General features: G+C 45.8%; 1 protein-coding gene across 2 annotated transcripts in view; it reads right to left on the bottom strand.

Annotated features, from left to right (window-relative positions):
* The window catches only part of LOC146862312 (uncharacterized), a 296,683-nt gene extending 296,105 nt beyond the window's left edge, over nt 1–578 (bottom strand). The window contains exon 1 of one of the 2 annotated variants that reach the window (XM_085641506.1): nt 233–578. In XM_085641506.1, coding sequence (XP_085497632.1) covers nt 233–333 — 101 coding nt within the window. In that variant the 5' untranslated portion in view covers nt 334–578. The remainder of the gene's footprint in view (nt 1–232) is intronic. The other variant, XM_085641507.1, reaches the window with a different exon arrangement.
* Between the last annotated feature and the right edge of the window lie 18,587 nt (nt 579–19,165).

Here is a 19,165-nt window from a genome sequence, read left to right as displayed (position 1 = left end):
CGTGTATGTGCAGCAGGTGGAGTGCAAAGGGCCTGAGGGGTCCACTGCACATTGGACATTACTGTATTTTGCCACACACCTGATATTGATTGGGGGTGGTGGGAGGGGTACGGGGCATTCTCTTTTCTTGCATTAGGGCCCCCTTGCACCCTCTGATTCGATGTTTTTACCAACCTCTGAGCGTCATCATCACGCGACCCCAGAGGAGCGTCTATCTGTAAGTAAAACTCACCCATCTGGCGACTTGATCAGGGACTCTTTACTCTTGTCATACTCTTCCGTTTCCGATTCGTCGTCGACCAGCACATATTTCTCCTTGCATCCTTCCATCATCTTGAAGGCTTTTGAAAACGCAGTTGCTTCCTTCCCTCCGCTCTGGAAAGCCGCTCCTATCCTCGTTTCTGGCCCTTGGCCGTCCGGTCCGCTGAGCGCCTCAAACCTACGGGCCCTTTGCGCAGCGCTGTGTGAGCAGGGACGGGCCTCTGGTGACTACCTGCTGAAACGGCGTGTTTTGTTCTCAGCCTGCTGCCCGCCCCTCCTTGAGAGCCGCCTCCACTCCCTGGCACACCTGGGAAGCCGCTCGGGATGGTGGGAGCGGGCAGGTTTTGGCTTTCAGCAGGAGGAGATTTGGGTTTTCAGATGGATTGTGAAAGGAGGCCTGTGATTCATACCTCCACATAATTTCCCCTCTCCGGTTTCTCCTGCCTTCAATGCTTTATTTAATTAGAAATGCTCTGCACAATCCGAAAAGGAGGGGGCGTTTTACCAGGCTCGACTAGGCCTGTCAGCTTTCAGCGCTGCCGTTCCTTGTTGTCTGTGGAATGTTTGGGGGTCTTGAGTGAAAGAAGTACATTTATTGCTGACAGGATAACCTTAAGTGAAATGTGCAAAACAACGAACATATATTCCACAAACTCCTCGATTCAGCTCACTTTATTTACTTGCGTGGTGGTGATGCACAAATACAACATTTAAGACATTGTGCATGACACAGATCTCTGTTATCGATGCACACAAATACCATATTTGTTTAAGAAAAACATAGCATATCCGGGGCTGGCACGACATTAATAGAAAATGCAAAACAAGTGCAGTGTGAACAGATTTTTTTACGACATGTCTTGCTTTTAGAGTAACTTGTTGAACAATGCTAGAATAATTATATTCTCCATTACTGAGAGCCCCCCACCCTGTCTATGCAGGCCCATTGGATAGCCTTGAAGCCTCTTCCCTTTTTCTTGTTCCACCTTCCATCGCTCTACAGGCCCTCCCCGTGAGCACTGCCAGTGAATGTTTGAAGAACCCGGAGCGACAACGTTCGGAATGACCTTGTGGTAGAACGCCACATGAATGTGTCCAAAGCCTTTTCAATTAGAACTACCTAAATAGCAAACTGGCTTTATGAAAACGTCTGCGTGCTCATGGACTATATTCTCTAGGTTCAATGCACCAGGTATAAAAAGCATTGAAACATCCTGCAAGATCTAAAAGGAAGCCTGTCTGGACCGTTGCAGCTTTTATTGCATTTAGTACAGTCACTCTACTTCACCACAGAGTGGGATTCTATTGGCCGCTCATCTGATTAAGGACAATGGTGAGGAGTGCCACTGCCTACCACACATCTTGTAGATCGCTGCCTGCGCAGATACCCTGGCTCCCCTCGAAGCCAACAAAGCCATGAGAACTGGACCTTGGGCAAGCTGGTACACGGAGGAGCTCAGGCTCACCACACACCACTGAGAGATTCTTGAATGCAGTTAGAGAAACTGTCCGAACAACACCAACAAAAGCACTTACAAACAGGCTCGGCCAGCACAGGTAAGAGCGGTGAGGCGGGGAGAAATTGACAGACGATGGGATAGGGAAAATAACTTAAATAAAGAAATAAAGAGAACCACTTACCTTGCACTCGCTGCATCACAGAGAGCGCAAAGTAAGTGGTTTTATTTATTTAATTTTTCCTATTCCTTCTTTAGTCGACTTCCCCCATCCCCTCACCTGCCCTACCGCTCTTACCTGTGCCGGCCACGCCTGCCTACAAATCTGCCCTCAGATGCTATAGTAAGTACATCAAAGCCACTGAATCCTCTGCATCCACCAACTGCATAAAAACAGCACCAACCACACTAGGGAATTCTTTGCCACAGTGAAAGGCTTCACCTCTCTGGCAGCAAGCTCCAACTGCGTAAACCACTCTTAGCACCTCTGCTGCCAACTGTCACTAATCTTCAGCCACAAGATCACCAGCATCTACGAAAACTTTGAGCCCCAACCTGACCCTTTCACGCCTGCAAATCTTTGTCAAAACGCAAAGGACAACCCTGACCAACTGGCCCACCACCACCATCCAAGAAACCGCAGCAAACGTGTAGTTCATACACTCCAGAGAACCCTTGGAGGACTGCCCTCACTAGGTCTTCATCAAAGGGCAGGACTCCATCAGTGCAGACCTCACCCTGATACTGAAGAATTCAATCATCAACACCTAGAAACATGCCACAGTACTCCCCCTCAAGAAACCCTCAGCATATCCAAAGACGCTAGCCAATTACTGGCCTATCTTCCTGCTATCTACCTGGCAAAGTCATGGGGAAGATGATAAAAAACGCTTAGCCACCCACCTCACTGACAACCACCTCCTCAACACCATTCAGTCCCAACCACAGAAGAAAGACCGCCCTCATCGCCGCCACAGGTGACATACGGATGATCCTGGACAGAGGTGGCACCGCGGCCCTCATTCTACTGGATCTGTCCGCAGCCTCCAACACCATCTCCCAACCCATCCTTATCCATGAATCCGGCATCCAAGATACTACACTTCACTTAATTTGCTCCTCCCTGACAGCTGCAAACAGCCGGTCAACCTGGACCCCTTCCTCACGGACATCATCAGCCACAGCTGCAGAGTTCTACAAGGATCCTCACTCCGCCCCACTCTGTTCAACACCTACATGACCCCACTCACCAGTATCATCACTGCCCACAGAATCAGCATCATATCCTATGTTGACGACACCCAGCTCATACTTTCACTCTCCGACGAGATGCCAAACACCTGGACCAATTTTTCCACTTGCATAAACGAATTTGCAAGATGCATGAAAGTCAATTGGCTCAGGCTCAACACAGACATAACAGAAGTAGTAATCTTTGGCAAGGACACCTTACACTGGGACTCCACCTGGTAGCTGGCTGAACTTGGGCCCATACCCCTTCCGGCACCCCCATGCAAAGATCCTCAAAATAGTACACGACAACCAACTCACCCACACACTTGAGATGCTCAAAAAGATCTTCAAATGGTTCCCCATCAACACTCGCAAAAGCGTCCTTGTTAGACTTGGCATCTTTGGCGTGGTTGCTCCTTACCATTTGCCTCTACCCCCTGTGTTTTTGATGCTGTGCTGGATTTCGTTTTTGCCGGCTTAGATGCTTTGGGTACTTTGCCACTGCTGATCAGTGTCAAAGTGCAAGTGCTCCCTGTATAAATTACTATTGAGATTGGTCATCCATGATTGGCAAATTTGATTTACTGGTGAGTCTCTAGTATAGGGCACTGAGTGTGCCAGGGTCAATAAATCAAATGCTACTAGTGGGCATGCAGCACTGATTGTGCCACTGCAGTTTCTGTGCGCAGTTGTGAACTACCATGGCGACCTGGCAAGTGCACCCACTTGCCAGACCCTAACCTTCCGTTTTAATTCAGAATTTAATAACACATCTTTAAGTAAAGATGTTTTTTAAATTGTGTGCTTTAAAATGCCACTTTTAGAAAGTAATACGTAAAGGGTAGTCCCAATAAACCCTTGAGGGCTTAGGCAGATAAATTAGTAAGGTGAGGTTGCCAACAAGGGATTTTGTTTATGATAACTTAGTTGAATTTCTTTCGGACTAGATTTAGGAATGTACTTTAGGCCAATTGTACCCGTAACATAAATGTTATCAACAAATTATTTGCATATATAAAAGGTACACACACGGGATTTGTTTTTGTGAATGAATCACAAATCTTTTTATATAAATCAGAATCAAAAAAGGGGGGAGGGAAATACATAAGGTACAATAAATTTCAAGCAATACAGCATGAAAGATGGGTTAACTTAAAACCACATTTCATCAGATAACATCTATTTCCAGGTGATTTTAACAGAGACTAATTTCATACATGAAAAGGAATCAACTGTGGTTGTCTGATACTAGGGAATTAGATGGTGGTGTCGACGTTTCGGTCTTTGTGGCAGAAGTCCGTTAGACCATCTTCAGGACGGTTAATAATTGCACAAAACACCCTTTATGGGTTCAAGGAAACACACGTAGCTTATTATTCGCGTTTGTATGTTCTTGTCAAGGCGTGTTGGTTGAATATATCACCTAATCGCTGACAAACTTTCTCGTTCCTGACTTTGGCGGATTTTTTCGAGCCTAATATACAATTCAAAATTACGAAATTCGAAATAACGAGGATTTCAACCGTGTGAATCTCCGTGTAGGAGAAAGTTTGTCAGCGATTAGGTGATATATTCAACCAACACGCCTTGACAAGAACATACAAACGCGAATAATAAGCTACGTGTGTTTCCTTGAACCCATAAAGGGTGTTTTGTGCAATTATTGACCGTCCTGAAGATGGTCTAACGGACTTCTGCCACAAAGACCGAAACGTCGACACCACCATCTAATTCCCTAGTATCAGACAACCACAGTTGATTCCTTTTCATGTATGAAATTAGTCTCTGTTAAAATCACCTGGAAATAGATGTTATCTGATGAAATGTGGTTTTAAGTTAACCCATCTTTCATGCTGTATTGCTTGAAATTTATTGTACCTTATGTATTTCCCTCCCCCCTTTTTTGATTCTGATTTATATAAAAAGATTTGTGATTCATTCACAAAAACAAATCCCGTGTGTGTACCTTTTATATATGCAAATAATTTGTTGATAACATTTATGTTACGGGTACAATTGGCCTAAAGTACATTCCTAAATCTAGTCCGAAAGAAATTCAACTAAGTTATCATAAACAAAATCCCTTGTTGGCAACCTCACCTTACTACTTTTAGAAAGTAGACATTTTCTTGTTTAACCAGTCTGTGTGCCTCTGCCTGTTTGTGGATTGACTGTCTGGTTTTGGAGTGACAGGGTCTCGGGATGTGCATTCATTGTAATCAGCCACTTGGTGGGTTGAGGGTGCCTGCCCCTTCCTGGATGACTCAGAGCTGAGCTGTATAGACCTTGGCTGCATTTAGAGTAGTGGGAGGAGTTTTCCTTGCACCTGAATGGAACCTGTCTCCCTTGCACAATGCTGTCTCCACCCCCTATGGTCATACTGCACCAGTGAGGACAGAACTGGTTTGGATTGAGCTCATAGACCCTTGCACAAAGAAGAACAACAAAATGGGATATAAGTATTGGACCGTAGGCCCCAGAACTTTAGATCAATTCTGGACTCAAGAGGAACCTTTTCCAAGGAGAAGAGCTGGAGAGCTGTGAGGAGGAGTAGTGCCATTTTGCTGTGTGCTGTGTGGGATTGGCCTGCAGTTGCTGTTTCTGACAAGGAAAGGACAAAGACGGGAACTTTGCTGAGAAACCTGCTAGAAGAAGAATCTCCAAGGGCCTGTGTGTGCTGGCCTCCTGTTCTGAAGTCTCAGGGACACAAAGACTTCACTCCTAGCTCCCCTGAACTCTATTGATGAGAATCCCGACCTGCTAGGAGGTGCCTGTTCCAGTTTTGGGCCTCTGGAGGTTGTTTTTGCTATTGGGAGATGGAGGTAACTTGAAAGAAGCAAAAAAAACAATCTCTGATGCTGTCAGCGATGCTGCCGTGATGCTGCGACCTACACCGAGGCCAGAGTCACTGCTCATGAAGTGCACGATGCACTGCCTGGCCTGCACCACAGCTCGGACTCTATCTGACGCCTGCAGTTATCGGCATTCCCGACGCCAGCGCTCACACTGACTCCGTCACAGCCAGCGCCTGCATCCTGTTATTGCGGCAGCGATAAACACCAAGGGTGACTCCATGAACTTGCCGACTACGCATCGCCTCTCTAGAACCCATGCCTCACCTCCGACACAACTGACTTTCCCTGTCCTGGATTCGACACATTGCCGCCTTCGGGACATGACACCTCGCCTCCCCCGTGGCAGCCAGTGAGCCGAGCTCGACCTCTGCACCGACGCCTCACCTCCATGACACCGTGCATTGTCATAGACTTTGTTTCCAAAGGTACTGTTTGTTTGGCGGTCCATGTGACTCCGTGCCTGATGCCGCGCACCTCGGTTGGCACCATACTTTGGTTTATTGCTGTCCCGATGTCTTAATAGCCTCAGGTGGAGCTATTTATTTTCTAAAAGATTTATTTTGGAAATAACTGTTTTGAAGGACTATTTTACTATATGTATGTTGGATTTTTGTTGTTTTGGTCTTGTTGAGTTTAGATAAAGATACTTTATTTTCCAAAACTGGTGTGCTGTCCATTTGATGTGTTATCACTTTAATACTGTATGTTTTGTGTACAAATACTTTACACATTGCCTTTGGGATAAGCCTGTCTGCTCATGCCAAGCTACCAAGCTGGTGAGCAGGGGTTATCAAGAATGTGTAACCCCCTTACCCTGACTAGAAGCAGGGGTCCCTACTTGGACAAAGGTACATGCCTCTGCAAATCAGACACCCCAAGTTCTAACAGTCCTCAAGGCCATCATCACCAGCAAGCTGGACTACGGCAAAGCACTAAATGTAGGAATCAACACTCTACTGACCAGAAGACTCCAGAACATTCAAAATACAGCCAGAAGGCCCATTCTCAACCTCCCACTCCACTGCACACTCACATCACCCTGCACCTCAAAGAGCTCCACTGGCTCCCAATCCACAAACGATCATTCATCAGTCTCCTCACACACACATTAAAAGCCTTACACAACATTGTCCCCACATACCTCAGCAACATCAGAAACTTCTACAAACCTACCAGACACCTCCGTTCAGCTGATCACCTACTCGCACACAACCCGTATACACATTATTGAATCCAGCATTTGTGCCTACTCCTACCTCAGTCCTAAAGCCTGGAGCAACTTGTCCCTGCGCATCAGTTCTTGAAGTTTGTAGGAAAGTGAAGACCTGGCTCTTCACCTAGTCCTGACCGTGGCACTGCCCATACATCTCCTGCTTCAGTGCCAGGATACCCTCCCAGGTGAGGTGTGCATTATACACATACACATTACGAGTCAAATGTTGCTTTGGAGATTTGCTAGCCCACGCTCTGACAACTTGTATGTGGCCTCTCGCTTCAGACCAAAACTCCACTGCTACATTATCACTATTCCTCTTCTTTCATACTTGCTCCTAAAAGATATACAGTTAAATCTCTAACTCACCTGTGTCTCATCTTCCTCATCTCTAAGACACGTGTTGAACTCCTAATACTCTTGATAGCCCAACACCATCCAAGAATCACTTGAATGGACTGCCTGTAATCTATCTTTATTCTTCTGAAGATTTGGTCTCCAGAACTCAGCACTACCCTGAAGGTCAGTTTGGCTATAACAGTAATTTCACCATCGTAGGATAGCATTGGACAACCTTTTACCTCTCCCAGTGACATCACAGGAAGCGACATGATGCCAAACTTTGGCATCACTGTACCCCTGATGAGATTACAAGAAATGACATCACACAACATATGCTTGTAATTAAATCACAGAAGGTCAATTCTTGGAAGCTCCTAATTACATTACAGAAGGCTAATTCTTGGACAAAACATTCAATTGTATCTGAATAATTAATGAAAATGACTGTTTAATATTAGTTTATTAGTTAAAAAAACAACAAATATAACATATACCACCAGGACACACTGACCTCAGCTGCAATGTCAGTAAAAGTATGTGTTAGACTTGACATGCTTGACATGGTATTCCCTTAAACATTTTGCCTCCTGTTTTGCTGAATTCATTTTTGTTAGCAATAGGACTCTGTGGACTTTACCATTGCTAACCAGTGCTAAAGTGCTTGTGCTCTCTCAATGAAACATGGTAAACTTGACTTACCCCTAATTGGCACATTTAATTTACGTATAAGTCCCTAGTAAATCGGATTACATGTACCTAAGGGCTGTAAATTAAATGGTACTATTGGGCCTGCAACACTAATTGTGTCTCCCAATAAAGTATTCTTTTAAAACATGTGTCTGGACTGTCGCTGCAGCCTGTAAGGAAGTTTTAAACCGCTATTTTGACCTGGAAAAATAAACCAATTTGCTAGGCCTAAATATTCCTTTTTTATTACTTAAAGGTCACCCATAAGGCTGGCTCTAAAGGATCACAGGGCAGGGTACATTGTATTTAAAAAGTCAGTCATATGTACTTAGGTTTCACATGTCCTGGCAGTGAAAACCTCCTAAAGATTTTTTTGGACTGTTTCAGGCCTATCTCTCCCATTTACTAACTCTGGGTTACATTACATCCATTACTTTTGTTTAGGAGCAGAAAGAAATATCCTCTTTACACACAAATAAATTGTAATTTAAAATCCTCTTGTTAGACCTGACACCATTGGCGAGGGTCTCCCCTGCCTTTTTTGCCTTTACCTCCTGTGTTTTTGCTGTGTGTTGGACTTTGTTTTGCTGGTCTAGATGCTTTGGGCACTTTTCCACTGCTTTTCAGTGCCAACATGCAAGTGCTTCCCTTGTAAATTGTTGTTATGGAATGATATTTCCATGATTGGCTGATTTGATTTACTAGTCAGTCCCTAGTACATTGCACTGTGTGTGCCCAGGGCCTGTAAATCAAATGCTGCTAGTGGGCTTCAGCACTGATTGTGACATCCACATAAGCAGCCTGTAAATGTAACTCTGGCCTGCCATTGCAGAGCCTGTGTGCAGTCTAGTACTACCATGTCGACTTGGCAATTGTACCCACTTGCCAGGCCCCAGCCTTCCCTTTTCTTACATGTTAGTCACCCCTAAGGTAGGCCCAAGGTACCCCTGTCAGCAGGGTGCAGTGTATGTGAAAGGTAGGACATGCCCTGATGTGTGAAGCATGTCCTGATAGTGAATTACTGCCAATTTCGTTTTTCACTATTGCAAGGCTGTTCCCATAGGATAGACTGGGGAGTTTGTTGACAACCTATTATAAACATAACTACCCCTGGGAACAAGGTAGGAAAATAAAGTTTAGTATGCCTGAACTCAGAATGTTAAAATGCATCTGTTAGTGAGGGTGATTTTTACATTCTGTGTTTGAAAATACCACTTTTAGAAAGTGGGTATTTTCTTGCTTTGCCATCCAGTGTGCCTCTGCTAGGATGTGGATTGACTGTCCGGGTTTGGAGTGTCAGGGGCTGAGGAGGAGCAGTGGCTCTAGAGAGCCTGATGAGTCAGGGCTGAGCTGAATAGACCTGAGCTGCATTTAGAGTAGGGGGAGGAGATTTCCTTTCACCTGAATGGGCCTGGTCTGCCTTCCACAATGCTTTCTCCACCTCCTGCCAGGAAGCTGCACCAGAGAGGACAGAACCAGTTTTGGTTAAGCACAGGGTTTCTCTGCCACCTGAGAACAAAGGATTTTGTAGTATAAATATTGAGGCTAAGACCTCAGAACTTTAGATCACTTCTGGGAAATCAAGAGGAACCTTTGCCAAGGAGAAGAGCTGGAAAAACTGAGGAGGAATATTTCCCCTGTGCTGTTTGCTGTCTGGGGTTGGCCTGCAGTGGCTACTTCATACCAAAGAAAAGGAAAGAAGAACTTTGCTGTTTTCTGTGTCCCCTGCTTGAGGAAGATCTCCAAGGGCTTGAAGAAGAGCTTGCCTCCTGTTCTGAAGTCTCAGGGACACAAAGACTTCACCCCCAGCTCCCCTGCACTTCCTTGCTGGGAGTTCTGACCTGCCAAGAGTTGTCTGTAGCTGTTCTGGGCCTCTGGAGGTTGTTCTTGCTGTTTGGAGCTGGAGAAGCGACACAAGCCCTTCTGTGTGGCTACAAGAACTCAAGCATCATCCTGGATCGCCGCATCTCATCAATGCGCCAGGTCTGTCACATCGTTGGGGGACGCAGTAAGAAACCGACCCATCACATCCCCACGCAGTAAGAAACCGCCGCATCACCTCCTCTCCGGTAAGGAACCAAAGCATCACCTCGCCTGCGCAACAGTAAAGAACCGACACATCACCTTCCCCGGAGCACGGAACCGATGCATAACCTTCCCTGAGTGTAAGGAACCGACGCATCACCTTCCCTGTGGACCGTTTTGTTTGTTTGGGTGACGCACCCAAGAAACTTTGTGCGAAAAGTGTTGCATCTGCAATTTGCTTTGAATTTAACTATTTCTACCATCTGAAAGTCATATTTTTACTGTATTGTGCATTTTTGGCGTTTGGTTTAGATAAATATTACTTATTTCTCTAAACTGGTGTGGTGTCCATTTGTAGTGTTTTCACTGTATTACTGTATGTGTTCACACATGCTTTACACAGTGTCTCTGAGATAAGTCTGTCTTCTCATGCCAAGCTACCAAGAGGGTGAGCAGGGGTTATTTTAGAAGTGTATCCCCCTTACCCTGACTAGAAGCAAGGGTCCCTATTTGGACAAAGGTACCTACCTCTGCCAACTAGAGACCCCCATTTCTAACACTTCTTTAGTGGTAACATCAGATTTTAGGTCACAATTCTAAAAATACCACTTTCAGAAAGTTGGCATTTTCTGAGGCATCAGTCAAAGTACAGGCAGTGGGTCACCATCAATGGGCAGTGACTTGAGGCTCTTAGAGACACAGGAGTCAGTATGACTACTGCTATGTGTCATCTGGTGTCCCCAGAACAGGTAATTCCTAATGTATTCCACCAGGTTCTAGTAGCTGACAACCTCAAGAGACATTATCCTGTGGGCTCTGGTTCCCTCTGATTTGAGGGGAGGGTGGGAGGTTCCAGGTTCCCTAAGGGTAGCCTTAAGTCCAGCCTTACCTGTGGGTCATCTGAGCACACCATCTGAAAGGAGGCGGAGCTCTGGTACAGCCTGAAGGTGTTAGGGTTACCTGAGTGAGCGTGCCTGGCCACATGGTCCATGGCAGATCGAGAGGGACTTCAAGGGGACCTGAAGCCTAGCAAAAATTGTCCAGTTACCTGCAAAAAAGAGGAAGGGCAGGGAGGGGGTGTGGGAAACCCGTTTCTAAGATTCCCACAGTCCGGGAGGAGGTTGAGACTGAGGGTGATGCCCTGGAGCCTACAGGGGGGAGCATCGCTGCCCCGGGGGACCTACATGAGCTGGTCAGCTGGCAACCTGAAGGGGGTCACCCAGGGAGGAAGTTTGCAAAGCCCAGAAAGAGTGTCCTACTCTTGATGGCTTACAGTGGTAGGCTGAGGCCCAGGCAGTTGGTGATACCTCCTGTGATCACCTAATTTACTGGGAGAATGATCTCCTGTATAGTGAGTCTAAGGTTCCTCAACTTGATGCAACCCATGTTTTGATTGTGCCCCAATGCTACAGGGCCTTCCTACTAGGTCTGGTTCATGTTTTACCCCTGGCAGAACATCTAGGGCAAGACAAGTCCTTTGCCAGGGTTGCGGCCCACTTTTACAGGCCCGGATGAGAGTGAACTCAGATGCATTCCACAGGTCTTACCCTACCTGCCAGACCAGTGGGAGGTCAGGGGAAAAGCAGAAAGCTCCCCTGGTTCCCCATCTTGTGATGGACAGCCCCTTTGAGAAGGTGGGCATAGACATTAATGAGGCACTGGACCCTAAGACTGCTGTAGGCAGCAGGTTAGTCTGGGTCATGGTGGACCATGCCACCTGGTACCCTAAGGTTATCCCCCTGAAGACAGTGACTTCAGTGTCCAGGGCACTGATGGGGATATTTACTCAAGTGGGTTTCCTCAAAGAAGAAGTATTTGACCAGAGCACCAACTTCATGTCAGTGTGCATGAAGTCCATGTGGGATGAGGGTGGAACACCATACAGGTTCTCCACGCCTTATCATCCCAAGACCAATGGGTTTGTTGAAAGATTCAACAAGACTATCACAGGCATGAATATGGGCCTATCGTGCGCACACACTCTCCCAAAGCATGCAATTCATTGCTCCATGAAAGAGATGGTTCTACAGCCACTGGATTTAAAACTTTCATCAGCGCTGAAAGATTATCACTTGGATATTAAATGCAAGAAGCAGTGGCAGAGAATTAACAATGCTGTGTAGATAAGTATAATGCATACAAAAAGACTTCTAGAGACTGCCTCTAGTCTGCATGGGTTTTACCACAGTCTGTCATGGAGCTTGTTGCAGGCAACTATTACACATGCTGCTTGCTCTATTAGCGTAGGGCCATAGGACCTGCAAAAACTCAGCAGCAGTAGCGGCGTCCTGGAGCCCAATCTATTGTTGGCAGTGGCACTTATAAAAAATAATATACAGTATCTGTTGTAAAGTGCTGGGTACAACTGCCATAATGTTCGCGCCAATTAAAACTGCACAAAATAAGTGAAGGATTCTGCCCATCACCAAAATCTAATCATATCCTTTAGGAATTAAGCACAAAGCATTTAAGAACAAAGCATTATCTTTAGATGACAGAAAGAGATACCAATCTAGTTGCTGAATTGCACCGTGTGAAACTGTAAAATCTGGGACCAATCCTTGCTTGACTAAATTGTGTGATCCAAGGAAAATACATTATTTCACCGATCATCCTTTTTGTCCGTTATCACATATGAGAGCAGCTCAAATACTAGAGTTCAGGATATGCAAACTTCTAAATGCATGTTTTATTTAATAGCCTCTAAATTTGTTCCAACTTTAAGAAGAATCTAGGCCACGTATACTGCATACATGACAACTGATATACCTCTTTGTCATCCAAGCCGGGCAGTAATGTTTCCCAGTTCATGTTTAAAAACTCCCACTTTTAATAAATACTTTTCACATAAACTGATCTGCTAACGTGAAATGCTCCTGTCTATAAAGCAATACACTTGCTTGAATCTTGAAGACAACTTATCATATTCTAACATGATGTTTGTTGCACAATTTACATGTCAAATATTTTGAGGGCTCATCTTGTGCATTGGCTCTTAGAGTAAGAGCCTACCCATGGCTCAGCTCTCTGTGTTATTTTGTTGGCTCGCCCACCTCTAATTACTCCCTGCTCTGCTGTGCGCTGCAGACAGTTGTTAATTTGTGCTTCCTCCCCTTTCATGACACAGAGTGTCCGATCCTCCATCTTTTTAATAATGTCTTAAGCGTGCTGCCAGCGAAAGGAGAAATCGTACTTGTCACCAAGGCTTTAAGTGGGATATAAAAAGTGGGGAATCTCTAAAACGGGCATCACAAAAAGAATTGCAACTGTTGCTGTGTTTTGTTGAAGGTGTAGTGGTCTTCAGAGTGTCACAATCACTTGCTCACCTGTAAGAACTGCATTTACATTTACTTTCGCCCTGTCGATGTTTATGGCACTTTGTACCTCCTTCTCACGTTTTCGAATGTAATCACAGTTACAATGGTACCAATGCTCTGTGCGCTCTGCAGAGGGGCCAACAATTGGATGCTTAGTATTCTGAACGCCTCTCTGAGCCACTGAAAGGCATTCTGCAAATCTCACACTTCCCATCAGCCTCAACTCTAGAGCTCTCCATTGTTCCCATTAGAAACCTCCTACAACCTGGCCTTTCATGGATGCAAAGATAACACTATTTAAAAAAGCATACCAGCATATAAAGTGGTGGCTGGAGGTGTCAGAACTGACATACAACAACTAGGATGCTCTGTATTAACGCAATTTTCTTAAACTGTCTACTTTCTATTAGATCTGTCAACAGGAAAAAATACATGTGTTTGTATGTAACAAGTGCAACATTAAATCATGTCTATATGTGACGGCAGACTCAGTTGTAAGTGACATAATTAACATTACATTTTTTGTGGTTGGGGGTTAGCATCTCAATATCTTGGTATTCGTATTTAGCAACCAACTCCAATGAGATGGTGCGTACTGGAACACAACAAATTCCTTTACTGTAATTTTGGGTACAAAATGACACACTTCTCATAACTATCTACACACTGCATAACCCCTATTAACCTACCAGTTATCTTGCAGGATTTCACCACACAATCAAGTCACAAGGAGATACGTCTTACTCAGAATTTGAATTAGGAACACTCAGGGGCAGATTTATGAAAACCGGCGCATCCCTGCATATCAGCAGGGATGCGCCAGTTATTATGCGCCACAGCTGCGCCACCATGGATGCGCCGCATTTATAATGCGGCGCACCATGGGGCAAAAACGGCACAGATGCGTGACGCATCTGTGCCGTAAAAGTGGCGCGTTGCTGGAGTTGCGTCGCAAGCGTGACGCAGCTCCAGCAATGTTCTTGGGGGCCCTATCTGTACAATGCTGCGTCAATCCTTACGCCTGCTTCAAGCAGGCGCAGGGTTTTGATGCAGCATGGGCCTAAAAGTGACTGAGTGAAATCTTGTAGATTTCACTCAGCCACTTTTAGGAGGCGTTCCTGCGCCGGAACGCCCCCACCTGCCCTGGAACACCTACATGTGGCGCAGGGCTTTACAACGTGACGCATCTCCTAGATGCGTCACGTTGTAAATACCCCGCACCATGGCGCAGGATTTGCGCCGCTGCTGCGTCACAAAAGTGACGCAACGGCGGCGCAAAAGTGGCGCAAGTGCAACATAAATCTGCCTGTCAGTTTTTAGGCTCAAGGATTCCAGACAACATCTCTCAATTTCACAGTCTGAGTTCAGTACCCCTTTACTCAACTTTGACAGCTCAAGTAAAGCAGTTCCCAAAATTGTTCAGCAATTACAGTTACACTGTCCTATTGGGACTCACCAGTGCGATGAGAAAAATATTTTCACCTGCGGTACTAGCTTTACAGTGACAGCGGCTCTGTCCAGGAGTGATGGGACACTGATTGTGGTATTGGACAGATTTAATAAGAAAGTAGATAATGGGGAGTTCAAGATCCACAGACCTAGCATGCATGAAGGTCCTGGATTCTGTGAAGGAGGAGAGGCTGAGAAGAGGGGTCTTGGGGTGGAAGGGGACCAGACTCGGCTGGAGCAAGGCCAGAAGGAGAAAGTAGAGTGGAAGAAAAACAAACAACGTCATGCCAAGAGCCCATACTCCTACCTGGCCATGACCACCCTGATGATCCAGAACTTCATGAAGAGGAGGATTATGCTCTTCCAGGTAAGTCGAGCACCTTCCCCCCTTCATTAGTCCCTTAAGACTTGTTTTTCATTAGGCTCACTTTGGGGGATGATTTCTTATTGCATGCTGTTGAAATTAATACCACCCCCAAAGCTCCTATTCCAAAGGCATAAAGGCTGCATTAATAAGCGCGAACCCTTCCAGGTCATTGTCACCATGCTAACACTTTACCTTCAGTAAAAACTTATAATCATGCAAACATCTAAGTCCTTTTTTTACTAAACCTGGAGTGTAGGTGCCACTAAAGTAAACAATTTATGTCATGACAGTGTGTATCTACAGTGCAAAACTGTCACAAGTCCCTATTAAATGGATCTTGATCCTTGAAACGCATCTGTTTTCACTGTTGTTGTAAAGAAAAGTTTGGAGTGGCGATTGCCACAGATATATATAGTGAGCGCTGCACTTGCATGTATGATCAGTTCCTTGGTGCACATAGACATGGCTGCAGTGCACAGAGATCTTATACTGCCACACAGAGAGGAAAAAAAGTAGAGGGAACCTTGCTTGGGGCACCAAGTTGGTGGGGGAAGTTGCAGCCCCTCCAGGCCAAAATGCAGACCATCTTGACCTGGGAACCCCCCAGTTCCCACACTGGGCCTCACCTTGAAGAGGCGATTCAGCAAGGGGTATGTCAAAATTGTTGCTTCCTTGACTGAACCAACTTGTAAGAAGCAGCCCAGAAAGGTGATATGGAGAGATACATGCCCGAATGCTTTTGACACCTAAAGGAGGAGATGTGCACAGAATCTGTGCTTAAGGCCCCTGAACTCTCTAAGGAATTCATTGTCCAAACAGACACCTCAGAGCATGGACTAGGGGCTGTGTTCTCAGATCTGAATTAGAGGACCTAGACCAACCTGTAGCCTTCAACAGTATGAGGTTGCTTCTGAGGGAAAAGAAGTAGAGTGAAATTGAAAGAAAAGCCTTTGCCATGGTATGGGCAATGAAAAAGTTGAGATCATACTTGTTTGGAACTTACTTCTGGGTTCACACAGAACACAGACCCCTGAGATGGCTAATGCGGATGAGGGTTGAGAATCCCAAACTGCTGAATTGGTCCATCTCTCTACAGCGAATGGACTTTATGGTGGAACATTGCCCTGGAACTGACCATGCAATGCTGATGGTTTTTCCAAGTTCTTCTGATAGAGTATTTCTCACTGCTTCCAGCTGGAGGAGACAGATGTTAGACCAGACATCCTTGGCGTGGTATTCCCTCAAACAGTTTGCCTTCACTCTTTCTGTTTTGCTGAAATAATTTTTCTTGGCATTAGGACTGTGCAATTTACCACTTCTTCTCAAAATGAATGTAGCAAAAAAGCTGGGACTGCTGTTACCAACGTAAAGTATGCGAGTTAGCAGTGTCAAATAATGCCAAGTTTGAAGTAGCAATGTCAGACCCTGTCAGAGGGGCATGGGGCACACAAGGCTACTGGGCCTCAGCTGTGGGGCCTGGGGTAATTTGCCTTTGATGTCCCAGGGTCCATCCTACTATCGCTTTGCAAAACTAGGCAATGTACAACCTCTACAGCACTTGACTCTCAGTTGCAATGATGAACCGTCACAGACTTCCTAGGGAGGTAGTGTGGAGGTGCTCAAGCTCAGAACTCAGCAATCAACCAACAGTGCAATAATGGAGCGTCCAACCCACTGATAAAGAAAAGTACTTTAATACACATAGAAAACTCAATACTTCACCCAACGAGCTACAAATACAAATGCTTTATTGTCTCTTTGACAATTGCACCGGGGTCGTAGGTTAAACCCCCTGTGCCCCTCCTGCATAAGCTAGGTAGGTTTGCCCCTTTTTCGGTTCAAGTTCTTTCAGGGCAGGTACAGGGATACAGGTACAGATTACTCCTGTTTACTAGTTTCTGAGCTCAGTTCTCTCAGCTGTCTCCAAGTGTTATTTCCCACCATAGTTCAGTCCTTCTTGGGCCTCTGGCAAGGACCTGCAGCATGTGTCTGGCTGGCTTGCTCTTCCCAGGGGGGATGTGCTTGTTGGAGGTTCTCCCATACTCGGACCACAGCAGGCATCAGTGGAGGCTGTCAGGGCAGGCACGGACGGTTCTGGCAAGGACACAGGCTTCCAGCGAATGATGAGTCCACTTCTGGGATTCAGGTGTGCTAAATGTATGGGCCTTGGGGTAAAAGATCACAATCCACTTCAGTGCCATCTCTGAGGCAGTGCGACCTCCCCACGGGCGCAGTTCATGGTAGCAGTGGCACAGTCTCCTTGGGCACACTTCATTGATGAAGTGTCACAGTACTCATGGGCATACTTTGTTGCTGCAGTGGCAGAGTTTGCTCAGGCTCACTTCATTGATGCAACAGCACAGTCTGCTTGAGCACACATTGTTGACACAGTCGCGCAGGCCACTCGTACCGTGGTTCCCAACTGGAACTGTTCATTCAAAGAGGCTGATCCCACATTACCTCAGGCATGCAGCTAGCCCTCCTAAGCCTTCATGTCAATATTGACCCTCACACCAGCGGGGTTAAAGCTGCTTCGGTAACTTCCTGGACATTCACACATCCTGACGGAGTGGCAGGCTCATGCACTCTTTTGGCAGACTGGTTGGCTTCCAGGTGCTCAGGACAGGATTCCACAGTCCGTAATTACTCTGGTTCAATCATTCCCACAATGTATGTACTACACAGGCCCCGTATGCGGCATACCATACAATTAGGATATTAGCTCAAGGATCTGGGTGAGCACATAAAGTGGGCCAGCAGGCCTCCAGTACAATGACAAAGATACAAATGTTTGGTCACAGCTACTGTTTCACAAAACACGGTCCTCTGCCATCACCACTCTATATGATAAACCCACGACAAGGATGGTGGACCACAACTAAACAAATGAGGACATGGGTGGTGCACCTCTCCAGAACACAGGACATGTCCAGCACCTCACTCCTGTCAACGAAGAGACATGGACCTTCACATCCTCTCTAGGGTAGAGTGAAGCTGGCGAAGAAACCATAAACCAGAATACCAGATACCCACAGCCGATCACTCAGGGCAGGGGAACTTGAAAATCCACCATGCTGGTGACGTTCCCATCCCAACAGGCAAATTATGACAAAGTTAATTATATTATGACAATGTTTGCTGTGCAATATGATGAAGACATTCATGGTGCAGGTTTATAGTGTTACACAGTGTAGTCTAAAAGGCAATTTAAACATAAGGGACGTTCGCTCTCAAGAATCTTAACAGCCATCCTCAAACCATGTGCTAGACAGTGCTGAGTCCTGCAGTCCAATGTACACATTTGTAAATTCTGCTATCCGACCATTAGGTTGCCCTCACAAAGGCCTTATGGAGTCGTGCCTTTAGACCAGTTCATGTCAGAACACTATCCAGAACACTGCATGCCTTGCTTCACATCACACTTCTCTCTTGATTTACACACAACCACCCTGGTGCATTACGGTTCATGTAGTTCCTTTTTGTCATCTAATCTTGCTTGGATTATGTTCTGGAGGGGGAGTTCTCTGCAGCATCATAGTTCTTGGCTACTTTAGATGTATTGACCATTCATGCTTGCTTCCTGTACATTTCACACTCTCAGCTGTAATCTGTACTCCGTTCCTGGTTTCTCTATTTTCCTTCTTTTACCTGCTGTCTTTCTTGGTCTTTCCCTTTCCAAGTCCAAGTACAGCCTTCCTTCCAACGGCGGGTCACTTATTCCTAGTACTTGGTTGATTACTCATATATGGCTTGCTCCCTGCGCCAGAACTCCCCTTTCTGCCCCGTGAGTTAATTTTTTGAGTATTCTTAATTTTTGAAAGTATTCTAGAAACCATCTTAGCTGCCGAAATTCTGCCCATCCTGTACTGTTTTGCTGCTTTGATTTCAGACTTTAGCTTCTCTGTTTCTGTTCCGTGTGCTTCACTCCCACTGTCCCTGTTGTATGATAGTATTTCTTG

Source organism: Triturus cristatus, chromosome 2_2 (genome assembly GCF_964204655.1).
Source record: "Triturus cristatus chromosome 2_2, aTriCri1.1, whole genome shotgun sequence".
Classification (NCBI taxonomy): Eukaryota; Metazoa; Chordata; class Amphibia; order Caudata; family Salamandridae; genus Triturus; species Triturus cristatus.
This window is presented reverse-complemented; position numbering and strand designations above follow the sequence as displayed.